This window comes from Trachurus trachurus (assembly GCF_905171665.1).
Source record: "Trachurus trachurus genome assembly, chromosome: 3".
Classification (NCBI taxonomy): domain Eukaryota; kingdom Metazoa; phylum Chordata; class Actinopteri; order Carangiformes; family Carangidae; genus Trachurus; species Trachurus trachurus.
Window position 1 is genome coordinate 7,894,260 of NC_139893.1, and position 22,163 is coordinate 7,916,422.

Below are 22,163 nucleotides of genomic sequence, written 5' to 3' on the forward strand. Positions count from 1 at the left end.
GAGCGGGAAATAAAAACCAACATTGTCCACATTGTTTTCTAGTTGACTCTGCTCAACCTTTGACTCTTTTTTCTGCTTTATTTTGTTTTCAAACCTCAGCTCTCCACTTAAGTGTGTGTGTGCATGTTTTTTTTTGGCTATAATTACCCCTCCACCATACTAAAATTATTTCCATCTCTTCATTTTCCACATAACATGCTTGTGTTATTTGTGCCCAAATTCTTTGTTCTGCTTCATCATTGTTCCTGTTCTTGTTGATACACTGACCTGACCGAACCGTGGACTTTACCCCTGCATTGCAGATGGCATACGTAATCTCAGGTTCACACACTTTGTAAAAAAGTTCTCCACGGCTGACACGCTGGTTTGTTTTGTTTTGGTAGCCAGTTGCGTGCAATCACATTGAACAAGGTCGGAGGTGTGACTGCACTGCCACAGCCACAGACAGCAGAGTATTTACCACAAGTGATTTGTGGCAAGAAGCATTGATCCCAACCTGCAGATCACATATTTCATTATAGAAATCAGCCAATAATGATCATTGATCAATGGCAAATCAGTCGAGACATCCCTAGCCTGAGTAAGCTTCACTGGGATCTTAACTGTCATGTTTTTGCCTCTAAAGCAGAAGTGGAGTGCTAACCCTTACCCTGTAAAGTGCTGTTTGCATACCATAATGCACCTATAGTATATATGTACATGTATAGTGTCAAGCTATGCCTTGTTTTAAAGGTCATATAAACACTGGTTACTTGTGTTGGCCAAATAAAGTTGCATTCGAAACATCCATTCAGAGGAAAAGCTGCAGTGCAGGCAGAGATCGAGCCAAGCTAACAGGCTAGGCCATGAAAACATAAGTAAGCTAGCTTTGATTTCAAGTGTAAGAAACTGATTTTATCATGTTTCTGTGAATGTGTCGCAGATAAAGAAATGGTCAGAAGACTGATAATGAAGTTTCAAGTGTTTTCACCTTGACAAACTAAAGATTTAATTCACCGCTCAGCTCAGATCCCACTGGCTACTTTTTCTAGAGTATCACTCAATGCATGATTGATATTTGGAAATCAGTCAGTACACCTTTGATGTCAAAATGACAACTTGGATCATTTGACTTTTAGCTCTCTGATGATGGAGCATCTGGACATCCAGCTGTCCAGATGCTGTTGTGACAGCTTCACTTGTGCACAGGAGAGTGTAAAAGACATTAAAAACATGAATCTCAGGTTTGAATCTATATCGGGATATTCAAATTAAGATCGATTTTTAAAAGCAGAATCGATTTTCGACATCCGTTAAAGCCTCACAATATTCTTGTTGTGAAATGGATGTAGCCAAGAGTAGTTGCCTTTCATTATATAAAATAGGGTGAACTGATTTTGTTGACAATGCCGTATGTACTGTAAACTGAAGCTGTGACATTACCACTTTGGTCTTCTGTTTCCACCGTGTCTGAAGCCTGTGTAAAACACGGCTTGTCCTTAAAGACTAACATTGGTATCATAGCTGCATCAGCACAGCTGAAATTTAAAATAGATGTACTTCTGCAGCTGTTGTGATGTCTGTTGTGCCGCTTTCTTCGCTGTACTGGGAGCTGCTGCGAGCCACTGGGGCTGGTAGCGAGGCATTAGCCGGAGCCGTACGACTGCTAGCTACCCTGGAAAGCTGACAGGAAGCAACTCTGCTGGGATTTCCATAGTATTACTTCATTGTACAGCACTCATCAACCAAACAGTGCCAGGTCTCAAGAGCCTTGTACGACGAGGTGAAAAACAAAACTGGAAAAACTGAAGAATATCATATGGAGCGAGATGGCACACACCTATAACTCTACTGCTGCCTGGTGGTTCGGCTTCAGGGAAATATGATGGTGATGAATACGACCATCTCTCCATAACTTGCAAATTATTTCTTAGAGAGCGTTTGCATGTTCCCAAAATTACATATTCGCCTGAAAAACCAGAAGATGATATTGGTTTATGTGTACAGGAGAGGTTGTAGCAAAGAAAACAAGCGATGTTGACTGACGATGACATCATACACAACAAAACTGCATTTGTGCTTTAATTCATATCAAAGTTTTGTATCGGCGGTGGCCTTGAAAAATGAGGAATTGAAAGGGGAAACGACCCAAGCAGTGCAAACCACTGCTGTTCTCTAATAACATGATTCTCACCGTCTACATTTGCTTATTCTATTATATCCTTTTTTTTTTTTCTTGTCTTCTCTCGTCTCACATGAAAACAGTATGTGCTACCTCTGCGGTAGGGCTGCACCGGGTTATGGGTTAAAGCTTTAATTGGCTAAATTGCATACATATGTTGATAGCCGTTGTCTAGTAGTGTGTGTGTGTGTGTGTGTGTGCGTGCGTGCGCGTGTGTTTGTGTACATGTGCGTGCAGGCTCAGATGCTAAGAAGTGATACCTTGTGAACACCGGAAGAATTATTCCCTGAGGGTAGTGCCTCATTCAGTTATTGCAGTTTCCATTCCAGACAAAAATAGAGAGTCTCTACGCATTCACACATACACATATACTTAGACACACACTTATACCAAGAGATAAACATATGCTAATTCAAAACAGCTTGCAAACTGGTTGTGTTGTGCTGGTTGGCTTAAGCGTCAGATCCTTAGATCTTGCGAATGGATACGAGCCATAGTTGCCTTGTTAGAGTCTTTTGATCAAGTTGTTGGTTCGGGGTGAGAAGTATTTGGCAACCAGTCTTTTTATAGTTCAGGGTGAGTGATATTATCTTTGTTCTCCACTTGCACTACTCCCCAGCTGGGTTCGAGCACCCCTTTATATGGCAAAAGTTAAAGGCACGAGTGCGGGGGGGGGATCATAAGGTTGACTTCTTATCTGGGTTTGACCCTGGAACCCGGTGATATGCGCTCGCAAACAAGCATGTGTTGCTCTTTAACTGAGCAGGCTGTGTTTCAAGTTGATGCCATGAATGCTCTGAACCAGTGTCATAACTTCAGATATCCCACATTAATGGGGGTTAAATGGACATATATTTAATCTGCATTTCCACTTATCAAAGCATTGCATTCCTTGATTTGTTGTGGTATTTACTGCAGTATCAGGGCTCCAGACTAACTTTAGCGAGTGCAAGCAGAAAATGTAGGGGCGCACACCGTAAATCAACTTGCAAAGCAAATATTCATATTTCCTTTTAATTCATGATCCTCACACACAGTGGCCTGCCGTCTGTAATGACAGATACCAGATTCTTTGAGTCGCCCCTTCCACGTTTCACCAATGTATAAAAACAGCAAATTTACTGGTTGCTCATGTGCAAGTAGATGAAAGATTTACTTGCACTGCCACTGTCTCAAATTTTAGGGCCGGTCCGGAGCCATTGAATATTCAAAATTTTATGGTAAATGTTAATCTCACGTTTACTCGTTTAGATGAATAAGTTTTTTTCTGTGTTATCAGAAAAGTGTTTTGTACGTTCAATAAACATTGAGTCGTTGGAGAGTTCAGAGGTGTCTTTAGCTTCAAGCATCGGCGGCGCTAGTGAAGGAATATAGACGTTTTGCTGCTCTGTGGCTTCACTGATGACCATTGAAGGTATCCTGAACAACACTTCCTCAAACCACTAATTGCGACTCCTTCTGTCCAATCTCAGGAGTCTATTGATTGTTCCATAATAATGAGTGTGTGTGGCCTGCCGCAGACCCTACATGGTCACTTGTTTGTTTGTCTGCCTACCTGTGTGGTGTATCTGCTCTGCATCAGTATTCACTCTACTGCGGTTAAGGTTAGGGTTCGTGCGGCTGAGGTCAGCTAAAATACAACACGGACAGCGTATTCATGTGTGCACTCAGTGTGTGTGTGTGTGTGTGTGAGACAATGGGTTGCACACACACCAACGACGTCTTTGGAACACTTTGGTTACAGGTGTATTATATCCTGACCTGAGGGCGCAAACACTAGCATGTCTCACTTACGTCTTCATTCCTGTGACTCACAGCACTCTTTACATAGTTTTAAGTTGCCTATAATGTGTAATGACTGACAATCAGCCAACAGGTTCAACTAGCGCTACACAAGCAATTACAGATCTGGCATCTTTCCATCGACTGTTCACAGTGGGTGTCCCTGTAAAAGCCTAAAGGGTTAACATACTGAGATATTTTCATGTTCATGCAAACCCACTATATTTTTATTTTACTCTTAAATTCTGCATCTGATTGTGCCATTGCAGACTAAATTGATTAGCAATTGATAGTTACACTTGGATAATTTTGAATCCAAAGCTATTGATGGCATTAGGATGTGGGAGAATCCACCCAAGGATTCCTGCCACACCTGAATAAACAAAGCCAGGACACATTTATAAGCTGCTCTGCAAAAACTTAACTGGAACTTGTAAAGGAAGTGAACTTTCATCTTCTCCGCCTGATTGTGAATCATTTTTTGTTTGTTTTAAAGGAGAACTATGCAAGTCTGGTCGCTCTACCGCTGTGTTGCTAACCCTCCTCTTGGCCATGTGCATTTGTTTACAACGAAGCCAGCGAGAAATCAGTCAATAGAGCGGTACATAACATTGTATATCATATACGATGTTATACAACAGTTAGTTCCGACCGGTCCCAACCGAGCAATTTGATTGGACAAGAGACGTTCCATGAGTGCTGATATACAGTATAACAGCACTGCGACTTTTTACGGACGTTATCACTCCGCTGTTCAGCAGTGGACAGGAGCTAAGTCAGAGCCACGCTCCCCATACAGGAGCTGCCCTATCTCTCTGCTGCTACTACAGTTAGAAACGGACCTGAACATTAAAACCTGGACCTGACCTGGGCCGTCTAATTTTTTTTAATCTCTACTAAACCCGACTGGAAAAAAAATCGCCGCGGGGGCAACTACGTTTTGACGGCGATATGTTTTGATATTAGCGTTAGCTGTTGTTAGCTACGTAGCTCAGCTACTTAGCTTCAACTGTGTTTATATTGATTACATAGCAGATAAACAAATGTAATACGGTATCGATAACGTCTCTGTATGTCTTCACGCTGGTCCTGTTGCTCCGGTGCTAATCAGACACGGGCTCCGAACCAGAACCAGCACTGGAAGCAGCTCGGTGGAAAAGCTTGTAGCTAGTAGCAAGCTAGTATGAAATGTTTATGTGTTGCCTGGCAACAGCCTTGTCTCCCTTCCAGTTGCGGAACTATTTCTGTTGGCGGAGCCAAATAAATGATTAATGCTGCGTTCATAACAACTCGGAGGTCGGGATTCCCAACTCGGAAATTTCCGACTTCCGACATCATTGCGTTCACGCTGCAGGAACTCGGGAGAAAAAAAAACATGGATACCTGAAGGAAGTTTTGCGTATTGTGGCTCATAGCTGAATACGAAAAATAAATGCAGCAGTAAATTATGTTTATTTTGGAGGAGAGGAGACGCCGCAGATGAGTGCACATATAACGTTACAGCCTTGATAACAGTTATTACGTTATTTCCGTCACATACGAGGACCACAATTTCACACCATACAACAATCACAGCTTAATATAAACGTATTTCATATAGGTTACTGCAATAATACACAAAAATATGCATTAAAACCTCAACAAATAACTTAAAATGTCTAAATTCTAACCGTTTTAGCGACGAGGGCTGCCATGTTTTGATGCTGTCGTGACGTCAAGTCGGAAAGTCGGAGCTCTGATATGATACCCGAGTTCCCGACCTGTAATTTCCGAGTTCGACACCGTTCAATTCATTTTTTACAACTCGGAGCTCGTTTTTTTCCGACTTCCGAGTTGTCTTGAACGCAGCATAAATAAACAAACAAATCATAATCTCTTGTAGTTTATTACTGTTTTAAAATGCGCTCGTAGCACTGTTGTATAAAAGCAATATCACACTCGAGGTCGTGCTGTTGTACTGTATATCAGCACGGTGTGATTATCTGCGGCACTCGGCCTGCGGCCTCGTGCCTACGACCGAATCACAGCCGTGCTGATATACAGTACAACAGCACTCCCTCTCGTGTGATATTGCTTAATTACGACGTGTATATTTGTGTAGTTTTATGTGTTAAAAACAAGAGATTGCGGGTTACGGGGCGCGTTTGTGTCGCTGTGCTGCAGAGATGAGAGTTGGGACGCTAGGTGGAACGGAGAGAGCCTCCATTCTCCCTGTAACAAGTTACAAGTCGTTTATTGAACCATCAAGCTGTTTAATTTAGGTAAAAATGTAGCATAGTTAAGATAATAATCCAGCATAGTTCCTCTTTAAAACTTCGTAGTAGCATGCACGCACTTTCTGGATCCTGCACTTAAATGTGTGCAGACCTCCGTGAAAAAAAATCTCCATGTGCATAATATTCTTATTAGGAAATATGCACATGCCCTCACCGCCGCCTCAGTCTGGCATCAGTTCCCTGCCCCCTCTATAAGCAGGCACCGCCCCAGCCCTCAGCTGGCTGTGCTCTGCAGTAGCAGGCCTTTCATCCCTCCATCCCTCCATCCGGCCCTGCCCAGTGATTTATAATTCATCTGGGATCCTGCCTCCCTCCACCCCTCTGCACCAGGACAGCATTAACATTCTGTTTGGTCCCCAGCTACTCTGTACCCACGTGTGTGTGTGTGTGTGTGTGTGTGTGTGTGTGTGTGTGAGAGAGAGGAATGATTCCTCGGCCCAGCCAGTGAGGCTCCATTTGGAGTGGTTGTTACTGTAGCTCTGTGTGCTCACTCTGTTCTGGCTCTGCCTGCGTTCCTCTGTCATTGTAGAGATCGGGTTGCTTGTCTGGCGGTCTGTCTGTCTGTCTGTCTGCTGCTGGTCTCTGCCGTTGGTTGGTTGGTTGGTTGGTTGGTTGGTTGGTTGGTTCTCCTTCTCCACTGTCTTCGTATGTGCCAAGTCAGCTGCCTGTCCCACCTTCTGGTTGCTGTGTACTAACAGAAACCAGTGCGGCAGAATGTCTAAGAGCATTTTATGATGTATTGGCTGTTTCTGTCTCAGAGGGGCCTTCACCAGACTACAGTAAACCCAATGCTATTGCAGTTTCCAACAGGAAATATTTGCTTATTCAAGTCAGAGCTTTGGTGCACAAATTCAAATTTATGGAAAGTGAATTTAATCAATATTCAGTACAACACAAGAATGCTTTCATGTAACAGAAATACATCATTTAAAGAAATGTTGTATGGCTGAGGGACTTCTCCTTTTGTTTACATCTGGATTATGGGTTATGTCTGTTATTAAAATGAGAATTTGTGTTTCATCACACAACACTACAAAACCGTGTGTATTTTTCTAATACATTCATCATTATTGTGGCCACTGTATTGATGTAAAATCCGTGGTTCCTCCATGTTTAAACATAACGAACAAGGGGTCTCTCCCATCGTGGCTTTTACTGTGATGAAGACGGGTATCGCGGAACTGCAGACTCAGATAGGTGCAAGCGAAACCCTGTGAAATGTGTCTTGATTGGACAGAAATCTAACTGAATAAATAGAAACCATCCTGCAAAACAGAAGATGAGTTAAAGAATGTGCATCGTATATATCTAGCTCCACTACAGGCAGATCAAATAGCTGTGAAAAACATTTCTCATCCATCCTTCTGTATGAAAGTGGTGTGGTTTATAACCAAAACGGACTCAATTGTATCATGGTTCTACAGTCTACTTCAAAAGTGGGGCGCTTTTTATATGTTGGCAGTTTTTACATCTGTGTGTGTGTGTGTGTGAGAGAGAGAGGCATTATGATGCTCATCTGTGAAAAGGTCATATCCACCCTCTGTGCCTCTCCTCCCTTGCCTCCCTCTCTCACTCTGTTCATTATCCATCCAGGCTTTCTCCCTCTGCTCTGCATTTATTTTTACCTCCTCACGTAATCCTTAATTAATGTAGATCCAGTCACCGTGCCTCACATTCTACGACCATACACACTTTACTTGAACGCATACACACTCATTCATGTTCTCCGGAGCGGGCGCACACACATTCAATCATTTATCTTCTCTGCCGGTCTCTTGCAGCAGCATAATGATCTAGATCACACACTCACACACACACATCTTAACATGTTGCACACTTTACAATAATAGGCAGCTGGAGTGGCCTCATTGCTCAGTGAGCTAAAGCACACATACCATAAAACCATCGTGCACCCAGTTCAATTCTGGACTGGGACTCCTGATGCATGCCATCCCATCCCTCATTCTGCAGCTGCGCTAAATTATTTAAAATCAACAGAAGAAGGTTTACTGACCTGTTATTGGTGGCTTTTTTTGTACACATGTACTTATTTACATTTCAGATGCTCATTTAAAACAAGCCTTACATATGCAGCTACTGTAAATATTTGATTAGCAACAGGGTTTGCTTCTCCTTTTACCATTGTGTGGGTTTTTTTTAAAGCCGTGCCATCGGCAGATCACCTGCTGTTGCATTTAACTGCTTGCAAAACACTGAATGAAACGTGGCCCGCCGGTAACGACAGCAGGATGGTGGACGAGTAGCGGTTTGGTCTGAGGAAATAACTACTGTACATCTCCTAATATAGAAGGAATACATCAAACAGCAACTGTCTGCTAACTCACAGAACTGTGTAAATGAGAGCAGCTTTATTGGGAATTTGGCTGTGTTAAAAATACTGTAAATGTGAGCAAGGGGGGAAAGTAGGAGAGACGGAAACGGATAGAGGGCAGAAACTGACTGACCCCTGGCAGAATGCAAATAGCCTTTGACGCAGTCCGGCCATATACTAGCTTCTGACGTAGTCTTGATTTAATATATTAAAGCTTCACGTGGAGCGAGAGAATTTGGTTCTTACAGTGTTACAGTGTGTTATTTCCTCACAGGGGATTAATTGACCCTTTTCTGCACTGGTCAACCGAATAAAAAACAACTTTTCTTTAAAAAAAAAAAAAGTGGAAAAACATCTTAACACATAACAGAATTGCTCTCATTTACCACAACACACCCACACAGCACATCTTCATGGATTGCCTTGTTGTTTTCTGAAGTTTTATGCTCATTTAAGTGGCGATAATCTGTGTCAAGTGTTTTTTAATGAAGGGTTGTGTTAGCCGGTGGAAGCAGCATCTCCTATGTGTATGAATGGCGGTGTTTCAAAGCTGAGCGTCCACCCTCCTGTAAGCCATAAGCACCGAACTGTCGGTCTCTAGTTGACGTCACCACTATGATTAGTGTAAAAGCCTGAGTGCAAGAGGCTGCGAACGCTGTATGACGGATGGGACAGCACGTCAGGCCGTGGCGGAGGCGGTGGTGGCGGTGGCCGCCCCTCATCCCGGCTCTGATGATGGCCTAAATTAGATCTAGATGTACTACAGTCATTTCGGTTTTCAGTACGTAATAATGCAATGACCGACTCGGACAGGGGATGAGTGTCCAAGAAGAGATTTGTAAATTAGTGCATATCAGTGTACGTTACAGCCAGTATGCAGAGAGGGCCGTTCGAAGAGAGAATCACGGAAAACAGTGAAGTGTATTGAAGTGGAGGAGAGTATCAGATTTATTATCTGTGTCAAGCTTTTTGTGTTCCTTTTCTATAGATCGTGTCCCCATAATCACACCAGGGAACTACGGTCATTTGAACAACTATCTGAATCTGTATGTCTCACAGTCTGGTGGATGGTATCTCTGTTGCTCTGTGAATAATGTTGTGTAGGTGTTTTCATGATGTAATGCACAGCAGCTTGACTTGTCATCAACTGGCTATTTGCAGTGATGAATGTTGTTTTAATTCTGTCTGCACAATATTGCACATCGGCTTTAGTTTTTGTTGAGTTTTGCCTCCAGTACAAACTTGTTAACATGATTGTGATTGAAGGCTGAATAAGAGGATGATGTGATCTTTATTTCAGGCGTAGGCAACACCTATACACTGGTCTGTGTTCCCATAATAACCATCTGTTTCTGCAGTTTCTTTTTGTGAGGGACACAGAAACATTTCATATGTTGGAAAATAGTTTTCAGCTTTCTTGGTTTGCAGTTCATCCATCAGTAAGTTTGTTTATTTGTGTATGAAGGGTCAAGTTCCACATACTACACAGCTTAGTTGCATAACATAATTGCCACGTTTTTATGTGACATGAGTCTGGTTGCTGGTGAAACAGTGAATTATTCTTTTTTCTATATATACCTCCATTTCAAAGTGCAATATAAAAGCTGGTTGTTGTCTGTTTCCGTGTGTGTTGTAATCCGAAGAGCTACCACTGGTCGTGCCTTTAATCCCTCCAGACGTCTGCAACACATTAAAAGGTTTATTGTTGTATGCTCCTGCCATGCTGGAGCAAAATGTTTCATTATGTTTCAGATACTTTGTCTTTGCACAAGGTTTTTCTTACACTTCTTGTGGTACTTTGACAAATTCTCACTTAAACATAGCCAAACTTTATCCTTTTAGTTGTCCAAAAAATATATAAGGCGTATCTACACAAGCAAGACCAGTTAGCATATGCAATGCAATACAAAAGAAGAGTGTGTATTTCCAATTTAAGACGTTCATCCTGTGTGAACTGGCCTTTCCCTTTCGGTTTGGAATATTTTGGGTAATTTATGGCAGAAGTAGGTCGTATTTGTGGTTGTGTCAATACATATTTCTTTTCCCTTGGATAGTCTATGCTATTTTGACAATGTGTGATTCAACACAAGAAACGGAGCTAGTGTGTAAGTGTTGGTGAAAGAATTTAGATTCTGGGACATGAATTCAACGAGCTGTTCAGTGCTTATAAGATGAAATAAATACATTATTATAATATGTCTATCTATGTGCAGTATATAGATAAAATGAACAGCAGGACACCTTCATGGTTGTTGTGATTTTACTGCATTTTGTGCCTGGTTCAGTCAGTGTGACTACGATCCTTATCAGCCTGGGTACATTCCCTACATGAGAAGACGGGTCCACAAAATATGTTGTTCTTTCCATCAGTCCTGCTCTGGCCCGGGCTTGGCCATGTGAAAATAAGAGCAAGCTATCCTGGGAATCGGAGCAGATATTATGGTTTCTGCTGATGTTTTTTAAAGTGCCTTTTTCTTTGTTGTTGTTGTTTTTTTCAAGTGGCGGCTGTTTGGCAATCTTAAATTGGTTGTGTTGCTGTGTAATGTGTTCACTGTAGCTGGCTTTAATGTTTTTCAAGAGGAGAACAGCTTTAGTGCAGATCCTCTTCTGTCATTGTCCCGACTGCTGTGCGGCGTGTAAACACTTGTGTCGAGTGTCCACGGCTAGCTCTGTACTCCTGTGTAGTCTGTGTGTATGAAATGACATTTGTCAGCACATCGGAGCCTGTGAATGAGAGAAACAGCTGTTTGGTCAGACGGTGATCCAAAGGTCAGGAAAGTGTTTGAATCCCTCATAGCTTGAGGTTGATATGCAGAGGCACTCTTCTATCAATAGGTTCCCTCTCTCCGTTCATAGCTCTTTCACTAGCTCCTCTGATAGGCCTGCATCTGTCTCATCCTTGAGTTGCTAGGCAACAGGCTTAATGTGTGTGTGTGTGTGTGTATATATGTGTGTGAGCGCATGCACACTGACACGTTGCTGTGGCAATGTCAGGCTTTTGCCTGTGAGAGGAGAGCGAGCGAGAGATATTGAGAATAGAGAGAAAGGCAGATGAGAGAGAAGTACTCAGAGAGGAGAGGGGGAAGAAATGAGAATGAGTCAGAGCGCTGATGAAGCTGAGGGAGAGGAGAGAGCCAAAAAAGCACTAGATTGTCTCTGGCCTTTCCTGTATCCTAGCTGAATATATATATGTATATGTATACGGGCCTGCAACTATTTTAGCGAGGTCACTGGCAAAGACAGTATGATTTACCAGACTGGCAGGCAGGCAGGCAGCGAGCACTGAGCTGTTATTGGATGGAACAGAGAGGTGTAAGGGAGAGTGGACGTGCTCAGAATAGGAAATCAGACCAAGTGATTGGATTCCTCCCCACATCTCACTCCGACTTGCTCTCTGGCTCTCCCTACTCCTACAGCCTTATGGATAATGGAACCACTCCCACTCAGTCACATTTCAAATATATTTAGTCATTTCCAGATGCCCTTGTGCATCACCTGCTGCTCATAACAACATCTAAAGCATGAGGGCCTTTTTTGTTATTATCATGTAGAAGTGAAAGATAGAGATGTATTAGTGTTTTTATTTAATCCCAAAACTTTAACTTTGCTAAAGACCAAATAAGAATACATCAGTGTTGACAGTGTGACTGTGGAAACTCGGTCTCAACCTTCACTCTTCAAGAAGTGCAGATAATCACTGTTCTTTAATACAACACTATGCACACAGTCATTCTGCTTCTTTCTTACTCCTTTTGTGAGCACACAGTTCTGCTGTGGCATAATGCATCCCCGCTCTCAGCGCTTGTGTATGTGTTAGCACATGTTTGTGTGAGAGTGTGTGTGTGCGTTTATGTGTCGGTCTCTTCTTTTTTCTCTACACAGGTTTATAATGAAGTGAATGGGCCCAGGTCAGGGACTGAGCAGCCAAGCTGGGCTCCGGTTGCCAGGATACAGCAGCCGAGCCCGGCTGGCTTTATTTGCACACCAAACAGGGCTAGCTAGCTGCTGCCGTCCTTCTATAGACCGCTCTCCTGCGTGACATGTCAATAGACGGGCCACGGGCGCCGCAGGGAACTGGACAATATGGTCCAATTTAAACATCACAATAAGCAGAAGACCTTTAAAGATGTTCAGGCTGTTATTTATATATAAAATATGATTACAGAGGCTGTCATCACTAGCAGCACGTATAAAAAAATAATAAAGAAACGGACTGTCTCATGGGATGTTTGGGTGAGAAGATGTAATCCATCTAACTCATCATGGTGTGTGTGATAGTGGGTGGTAAAGTACAACAAGCTGTGTCAGTGTGTGTGTGGTTACAGGTTTGTTGCCTTTGGTTTAAGAGACTTGAAAGACAGTGGTGTAAACACAACACTGTTGTGTGCAGACTGGAAAAATTGAATTCTCCTGCATTTTGAATGTCCTTGTGTTTTTAGCTGCTAGCAAATTAATGCTATGGAAAATCTTGTTGCACCATAATGTGTGTTAGATGTTCATTATTTTAGTAAAAGCGGTGTAAGTTTGATTTAACAAACGGATATATTTGTGGCAGGTTTGCAGTGCAGATTATTGTTTATTGTTTTCTCTGACAGGTACATATTTAATCCAGACGGCTACAGTTGTTTTCTTCATCAGAAGCTGTTTCTTTATGATTGTGTTACACTTTTGAAAATTGTAATTTATTCATATAAATACTGTCCATGTACCTTAGTTCTGTTGCAGGCCCCATATAACTTGGACAGTCTTGCTGTGGCGGGGTTTCGACTTTACAAAGGATGGTGTGATTCATAAGTATGTCTGGCATGTGTGACTTGTCCAACAACTGTTTCTCTCTCCACTGATGCTCCTACATGTAATCCATAGGATATTTGTTCACCAGCACAGAGATATCAGTTGACCGACTAGCAGGGAGTCTGCCGCTGATTTGTATCTGATTGTGCAAGAGGCGATGGTGTGTCTGCGTGCATGCACACACAACACACGCGTAGAGACCAGACAGAGCAACAACGCGCCCATCCCTGTGTGCAGCAGCTGCTGTGTCGTTCAGCTGTCAGTGTGGAAAATTTGAGGTGTGTTTTTTTTTTCTGTGTGTGTGTGTGTACAATGAGAGTTAGGAGTGGCACAGGGTTGGAGCAAACAACTGCTTTTCATCTCTGCACCTGCACTTTCACTTCTCCTCCCAGCAGTGTGTGTTAACATCTTTATGTCCCCCCATTGCTGGATATATTGTCCCTCGCGTATATAATAATAACGAGTGCATGTTGAACCAGAGTTGCTTGCTGTGCTAAAACTTGTAGGGTTGAAAACAGTCCAGTGAAGTTTTTAATGAAAACAGAGTAAGCCTAATATGATGGACTGTTTTCTCTTAGTGAATGTGGCATCCAGGATTTACACTGCACCACAACATTAGTTTTTATGTGATTTTAACATTGAGTTATGAACAGGCTACAAGAATGTACTGTTGTATTCTTTTAAAAACTTAATAAATCAATTGCTGCATCAGCAATAACTAAATTTGGCTGCATTTGTATCCATTCATAAAGTCTATGAAGACTGATGCTGCACTGTTAAATCTTCGGAGTTGGCCGGACACATCGCGTCGTGCACTGGAACTATTCAGCTGCAGAAGTAATTTGTTCTTAATCAAATGAATAGCACTCACTTTGCATGACAGTTTCACTAGGTGTGAAATTGTTAGACGCAGACGAGCTAACACTCTGTCCGTCTCGAAGTCAGACGTGATGTGTGTTTCCCAGATCAAGTGAGCTTGTACTTTGACATCCCGATGTAATTGTGCTTGTGGTGTGTGTGTGTTTTTTAGTGCACTTGCTAGTGTGCACACAATATGCTGCAATATGCTGGAGTGTTGGCCTCTATCTGACCGCAGAGGGAGTGGCTCAGAAAGGATAGAGAGGATGCTACAGGAGGAGGAAGAGGGAAAGTAATGGGGGACATAGAAAGAAAGGTGTGAGTGTGTGTGGGTGTGTGTGTTTTTATGCAAGGGGGGAGAGGGGATGGAGAGTAGCAGTGGCAGGTCCTGTCCTTCATTTGGGAGAGATTGCTTCTCTGGCTCACCTCTCCCCGGCTCCTTTCTGCAGTCGACTCCATGGCCAAGTTTAACTTGATTGACGTCACAGAGAAAACATTAAAACTCGCCAGGGCCACTCCTCCTTCTCTTTGTTTTTTGTTGTTTTTATGATCCTGGGGCATGAGCATAACCAGGTGATCCAATAATCAGCAGACAGTAGTCAGTAGGTCATTTGTATCTTTATACTTCAACACCCTGTGCAAATATTTACCTAAAAAATGTCAATCTAATAAATCTTCCACAAGCAATTAACATGACTTACTATGAAAGTATCTAACATGACATAACACTCTCTGAGGGAGATGTTTGCAAGGAGTAACTCCCTGCACTTTTCCATCAGTTGGGAAACAACATACAACTTCTCTTGGTCTTTAGAAGCCGCAGCTTTGATTAACTCAGTATGCACAGCTTAATCGAGCTATGCTCAAAATTCGATTTTGGCGTCTTATCAGACTTCTGTCCTTGTCCGAGTTTACATGCAACTGAGTAAATCGAATAACTGACAGGAACGTGTCCTCCTCCTAAACACTAGGTGGTGATAGGCGTCGTTTCAGCGGGTTAATACGGCCCTGTTTCCAGTTGACCTATTACATCACATAATAAACAACTGGAGCCAGGCACCAGGCGGCAGACTGGCATTTTCGAACAACAGCCAGATGGTTAATCGTACAGCTTTGTTCATCTCGTACGTAATGTGTGGGTTACTTATTGTGCAGCTAAGGTGCACGCTATCCCTCGTGGCTATGCGTTGTCCTGTTAAACTCTGATTAAGTTGTATACATGCCGGAGGAAATCGATTTCCAGTCGCATTATCTGGGTGTCTTAATCGGAGTTGGAGAACTCCGATGGTAGTCGGACTAACGCGTTTACTTGCACTAATGTTGTCCAGTTATAGTCGGATTAAGGCAATATTTCGTTTTTTTCAAGTGTCATGTAAACGTACTGACTGACTCACTGCAGCCCATAGTGTTTATTAACCACCACACCGACAACTCACACACAGCTTCACCTTCACTTTCCTGTTGCTGGCTTGTTTCATGCTGCCTCCTCCCTGAAGGAGCTCTGCTGCTCTAACATCACCGTTTACGTAGAAATCCTCTGGAGAACGATGGGATAGAGGTGGTCTGGGAGGTTTTGATGCTCGACTTGAGGACTCAAAACAAATCCAAGACAACACTGGGTGTTATCATGCTCACACAGTGTGTGTGTTTGTGTGCGTGTGTGAAAATCATTAGTAGCCCGCTGATATTAATGATCCTGTTAAGTTTTAGTGACAGCGCTGATAATCTAGCTGTGGCTGACGCTGCTGCTGGATGAACATAAGGGAAACACACTTTGCTAATTTTATATACATATAAACCAAGTCTACCAAGTGTCAGAGGACATTCAGCAGAATATTCCTTCTTGACTCTGGTGAAACGTTTATGTGAAGGTGAACCTGCATGATGAGCAGCAGGGACATCCATCATTGTTTTGACGTCGTACTGAACTGATTCTTTCCCACTGAACCTGCTGGAGGGCAGGGCTTTTTTCACTTCCCCTCTCAACTCTGACTACGTTCATGCAGTTAATATTCAGGTTAAGGTCAATACAGCGGAATAACCCGTTTACATGCGTGAGCAAACAGGGTTATTCCTGCATACATGGTATTTGTAATCAATTGGGATATCCCGATCAAAACAGCGACACACGGACAACGTCTCGACGCAGTGCGTGTCATTTCTGCTTCTTCTTCCTGTATTCAAAAACAACAACAACAGCAGCACGATCTCGTTATCCCGGTACTTTCTACTGTCTACAAAGACATGATGTTCATGTCTTTCACCACTTATGAAGTGATTTGTTTCCTACTCGCTCCAAAAGTTATCTTGTGTTTCTCCATGTTTACAACAAGTAGTTCCTGTACTCAAAACACCAAGATTCATTGCGAATAAAACACACGCAGAACACAAATTAATGTTCCTTTCAATGGGGAAATCCCGATAGGCACATGACCAAATATTCGGGTTGGAAAAGGAGTAACCCAGGGGTCATTTTGGGGTTTTTCAAAAGGGTTATTGGTGTTTACATGGCTGTGTGCAACCAGTTAATGCTAATATTGTGGTTATGAAAGGGTTATTGACGGCATGTAAACATAGTCATTGTGAGACATGTTTTGTTTTTGACGTGGGGACTCTAAATGTAAGAAAAATCAGAGCTTGAGATCTACGTTTTTCTACGTTTCTGTGCTGATGTGTAGACTTGCTTGGCTTTGGCGGAGGGATGTGTTATACCGAGGACTGTTCTAGTTAATGATGTTATATTTCTCCAGCCTTATTGTTATGTTCATTATCCCCAAAGCACAGGATCCTCTGCGCCCGCTTTAGTGTTTTCAACCTTTTGGATCTGTTTATCCTCCTGCTGTTTTTGCTCCAACTTCACTGCATCAGCTGTGGTTCAGATTTGAAAACTAAAGCTTTGAAGAAAAGCTCATAACTGCATCCTGAGTTATTAATATATTGTTTTCTACTGTGGATACACTTAAGGTTTACATGTACAAATGTATTAAAACACCCACACTCATGTACACAAATCCACATTTGGAATCAATCAACTGTTTAGCTGCAACAAGACTTGACTGTGTGAAACCCACACTCACACACACATTGTCAGCAGATGTTATGTATCTCCTGATTGGGATGGAATTACAAAGGAAATGAGGCCTGTGGTCTGAACAGGGTTTCCTCTCCATGTGTATGTGTGTGTGTGTGTGTGTGTACCTTTGTGTGTGTGTGACTGCGAGCTTGCAAACATCATTTTCCTCTATTTCACATGTCAGCGAAATGCTCAGTTGCTATAACCGCCCGTCATAGTAGTCCCAAAATAGTGTCGAGATTATTGTTCTAGAAGCCCAGCTGACCCAGTTTGAGGTGTGTGTTAGTGTGTATGTGTGTGTGTGTGTGCGTGTGTGTGTGTATGTTGCTGCAAGGTTTGTTTATTTCTGAGAGTAGTCGACCTTCCTGCCACTTTTGTTTGGTGTGGTGAGAGGTGGGAGTTTGGGGAACATTGATGTGAGCGCCTCGATCGCTCGCAGTAGCAGAGAGGGAGTAACAATGAGCCGTACGAGGGAGGAAGGGAAGGGAAGGGAAGGGAAGGGGGCTGTGGTTCGCCGTGTCTCTCGTGGGTCTTTCCATACACCAGCGAAAGGGGAGCAGCACATCCTCTGTAGCTGTGTGCCTCTCTGGTTGGCTGGCTGACTGGCTGGCTGGCTGGCTGTCTTGACTTGACTTGACTGACTTGACTGGAGGGATATAAATAGCAGTCTTTGAGCAGGATAACTGCGGAGGGAAAGGAAGGAGTGTGTGTGGGGGGAGGGGAGGGGGGCCGGGAGATGGAAGTGGCGCCAGGGAAGATAGGAGTGCCAGTGTCTCTCACAGTGGAGGAAAAATAATGCAGCCATGGTCTCATCTGTTCACTCACTCAGTCACAAGGATGATCATACTTGGACGCACTCAGAAGAGAAAAGTGCATTATGGAAGGGGAGAATCGGAGGGGAGGAATGTATGATTAATTCATAGCCCCGTGAAGCTGAAGGCCTCTCTTCATGAAAGAAGGCAGTGGATACTAGTAACGCACACAGATAGACGTACGTACATGCACAAAGGACAAAGTAAATCCCTGTCCACGAGTTCACAGTGGGAAAAAAAACAATCACTTTTACCGGAGAGATTTGGAGTCGTTGTTGTTGTTGTTGCCGTTAAAGGTCCGTCCATCCTCTTTAAACTGACTGTGGGAGGGCTGATATGGATTGGGGGGACAGTACAGGGTAAAGCCCAGAGTTACAAGAGGGTGGCTGCTGGCTGTGATGGTAAAAAAAAGCTGTTTGGGTTTTTGTTGAGACGTGCCAGTCACGTTCCTAAAGGCATTCCTCAGCTGTTCCTAGTGCACTCAGTAACCCATAACATTGGGGTTATGCAATATCTTACTTGCACCCCCCTCCCTGCTGTTGTTTTTAAATTGCATTTCATGAATGCTTTAATTGTCGTATAGCGGATCCCAACACTGGGCCCTCTTGTTGAGAAACTATGAGATATTTCCAAGCATTTTTGTTGGAATTTTGCACAGACCTTGCTCTACAAGCTTTTTTTTTTTTTGCTTTTTTTTAACCTGACACAGCTTCAAACCAGCCTGCTGTCCTCTCCCTCTCAACTGCTCTCGCTCCAGAGCCGGGGTGTAATGGTTGGAAATAGAGTGCTTGATGTACCGCTAATGGCTGCATTGTCTGGCAGTGTGTAAATGTGTTTTCAAAGACACATAGTGGCCAGGTGCTAACCTCCCCCCACCCATCTCTCTCCCCCCCCCCCTCCTCTTTGTTCCAGACGGTTGATGACGATGCAATGGCAGCGTGAATGAAGCTTGGCGTGGGGAGAGCTGAACGATGCCCAAAGGTGGGGGTTCTAAAACCCCCCAGCTGGACCACTTCCCACTCAACACCGACATGGTGGAAAAGCAGGGTGGGAAGAAGGTAAGACTGGAAAAATACTTACACACACACACACACACACACACACACACACATACACACACACATGTCTTTATACAGCCCATAATCCCAGTTTCGGTGTCTTTTTGTCCTTGAAACCCGACACTAAACCGCTGCATCTGATAAACAATAAAACCATAGTCTTGCAGAACAGACTTGACATTAAAGAGGGACTATGCATGATTTGTAGCTTAACTATGCTACATTTTTACCTTAATCAAACAGCTTTGGAGTTATTATGATGGTTTAATAAATGGCTAACACACAAACAAACGTGCCCTGTAACCCGTAATATCTTGTTTGTGACAGATAAAACTACACAAATATACACATTGTAACATCGTATATGATATATAATGTTATGTACCGCTCTGTTGATTGATTTCTCGCCGGCTTCGTTATAAACAAATGCACATGGCCGAGAGGAGGGTTAGCAAAATAGCGTAAAAGCGACCAGACTTGCATAGTTCCTCTTTAAGCTTAAAGGAAGAGGAAAAATGTTGTTTTTGATCTCGTGGATAGACTTTCCATTACAAACCCTACAGCAGACAATATTGCCCGCCCCCCCAAAGGGTCTTTCAGTATCGTTCTGGGCGTTTTACTAGTTTCACCAGTGCAGCTCTGCAGTTGGTCCTGATCCCTGAGGGGAGCTTAATGAAAGTTTCCCATTGTCTATGTCGTAGGTGGGCTTTGGGATTTGCCCCTTGTTGCAATGTTGTTCACATGCTAGAACTAGAAAGTGCAGCTTTTATTGACAAGGTTGTACAAACACCAAACAGGACTCCAAAATTCAAATCTAAATGTGCATTAGGCCTGTCAGCTGTGGTGATAGTATGATACCACCTGGTAACAAATACCAGCTAATGGCAGGTAGCATGAATAAGTATAGTATTAGTGTGGATGCCTTCTTTGCTTAGCCTCAGTGTAAGTCAGGCTAATATAATTTACTCATCACATGTGGAGGAACCAAACGTTTGTGTTTTCAGTGTATAGTGATTAACAGCCTCCTTGGCTATCAAGAACAAACAGGGTGCTGTTTGCCTTCTATTATTTACATTAACTCTTCCTAGTAGTCGCATTAGTGTAATGTAATAACCTATGGCTGACGACCACATCAAGGCTAATTTTAGTAATTCTCATAATAAAGTGTAGTTATTTATGTCGTCCAGGTTTTCCCAGACCGCCTTCTGGCACACGTACACAGCGTAATGTGGTGTAATGGATTGTTATTCCTCAGCCACACTCAGAATCACCTGTAGCCCCGTTGGCCTGTGGAGGCATACTGTATGTTTGGTCTTGAAGCGCAGGTTACGAGAGGGAAGCGTCTCCTTAATTTGACACAGGTACAGTCATGTTTTGTTTGCAGTGGGAACAAAGTGTAAGGCGCAGCTTGATGATGTCATGGTATGTGCCAACTGTTCAGCTAACCAGCAGCAGCAGCACCAAGAGGCGAGGAGAGGAGAGGTACAGCTTATGCAGGCATGGATTTACAGCCCTCTGCAAAGGATTGCATCAGACTCTGGCATGGAGGGAGGGAGGGAGGGAGGAGGGAGGGAGGGAGGGAGGGAGAGGGAGTGAAGCGCACAGGGGTGGGTGGAAAACGGAGTGAGACGAAAAGAGCAGGCATTGCTAGGAGACCACCAAACAGGGAGTCTTATGGAGGTAGATCTGAGGAAAGTCTCTAGATGTCAAAGCCTTCTTTGAATTTGATTCGGCAAATAACAGCCCAGTCTGACTCTGGTGATAAGCTTTTGGGCGATTTGACCATTTCTGCCAGTGCAACTGGTGCCAAGTAGAACCAAGCTCTGTGGGATGTGACATGTTTTTTTTTTTCTCTCTCTCTCTCTCTGCTCTCTCAGAGAAATCACTTCCTCACTTTTCAGTTTCGTACCGTAGCTTTTGCACAAGCCAGATGTGCATCATGTTGTCACATGAATTGTGGGTTCTCTTGAAAAAGCCTTTGTGTAGGTGAGCGGAGATGCAGACGGAGGGAGAGAGAGAGAGAGAGAGAGAGAGAGAGAGAGAGAGAGAGAGAGAGAGAGAGAGAGAGAGAGAGAGAGAGAGAGAGAGAGAGAGAGAGAGAGAGAGAGAGAGAGAGAGAGAGAGAGAGAGAGAGAGAGAGAGAGAGAGAGAGAGAGAGAGAGAGAGAGAGAGAGAGAGAGAGAGAGAGAGAGAGAGAGAGAGAGAGAGAGAGAGAGATCAGCTAACTGTAGCTGACACTGTTTGTCTCTACTGTACCATGACATCATAGTCTTATGACTGGGGCAGGGCAGGGGGAGGAGTTCAAAGAGTCGACACATAATAGAAAACCTGCCCCGAGGATGGAAAGAGATGAGCAGGGGACAGAAGGAAGGATTGAGAAATTAAGTGAAATAGAATGAGTGTGTGTTTACATGACATCTGGCCTTTTCCTCCGTCTCCATTATGAGACCTTAAACCCTCTGTATATGAAGCACAATGATGAAACTCATCTTGACCATAAATCAACATACTCACATTGCTCATGTTATGAGATGCTTTCTATAGGGTTGAGCAATTTGATATATTTATCAGGGTTTCACAACGGGCTGAATCCATCCCTGGTGGAAATTCTTTTATTGAGACATTAATCCTGTAATGTTTGCTTCCTGCAGAGTTTACCACAGATGTGGAGGAAACCACAGTGTCAAAAAAAAACAGTGTTAGTTGTATCGCAGCTGAAAAAGGCACAACACTATTTTTACAGAATAATAACCTTTTAATCATTATTGATGCTTTCTTACTTTAACTTTATTGCCTCCCACCAGCTCTGTGGTCACAATTTTAGCAGTTCAGAGAGTGCATCAGATATGTCTAATTTAAGTGGTGGGTGGAAAAAAAAAACCAAGCCACTGTCTGTTTTGGTGATTAAGATCCTTTAAATGCACACATCTGGATCACTGGCATTACTGATGTAAAGTGGAATGAGTCCATGCTGCTTCGATTTGTACCATACTGGCTTCCCCCATTTGTACTTACTT

General features: G+C 43.2%; 1 protein-coding gene across 2 annotated transcripts in view; it reads left to right on the plus strand.

The window, feature by feature from the left end:
• ankrd11 (ankyrin repeat domain 11) overlaps nt 1–22,163 on the plus strand; it is a 110,542-nt gene that overhangs the window by 62,734 nt on the left and 25,645 nt on the right. For both annotated transcript variants that reach the window (XM_083999336.1, XM_083999337.1), the window contains exon 3: nt 19,001–19,146. In XM_083999336.1, coding sequence (XP_083855462.1) covers nt 19,060–19,146 — 87 coding nt within the window. In that variant the 5' untranslated portion in view covers nt 19,001–19,059. The remainder of the gene's footprint in view (nt 1–19,000; nt 19,147–22,163) is intronic.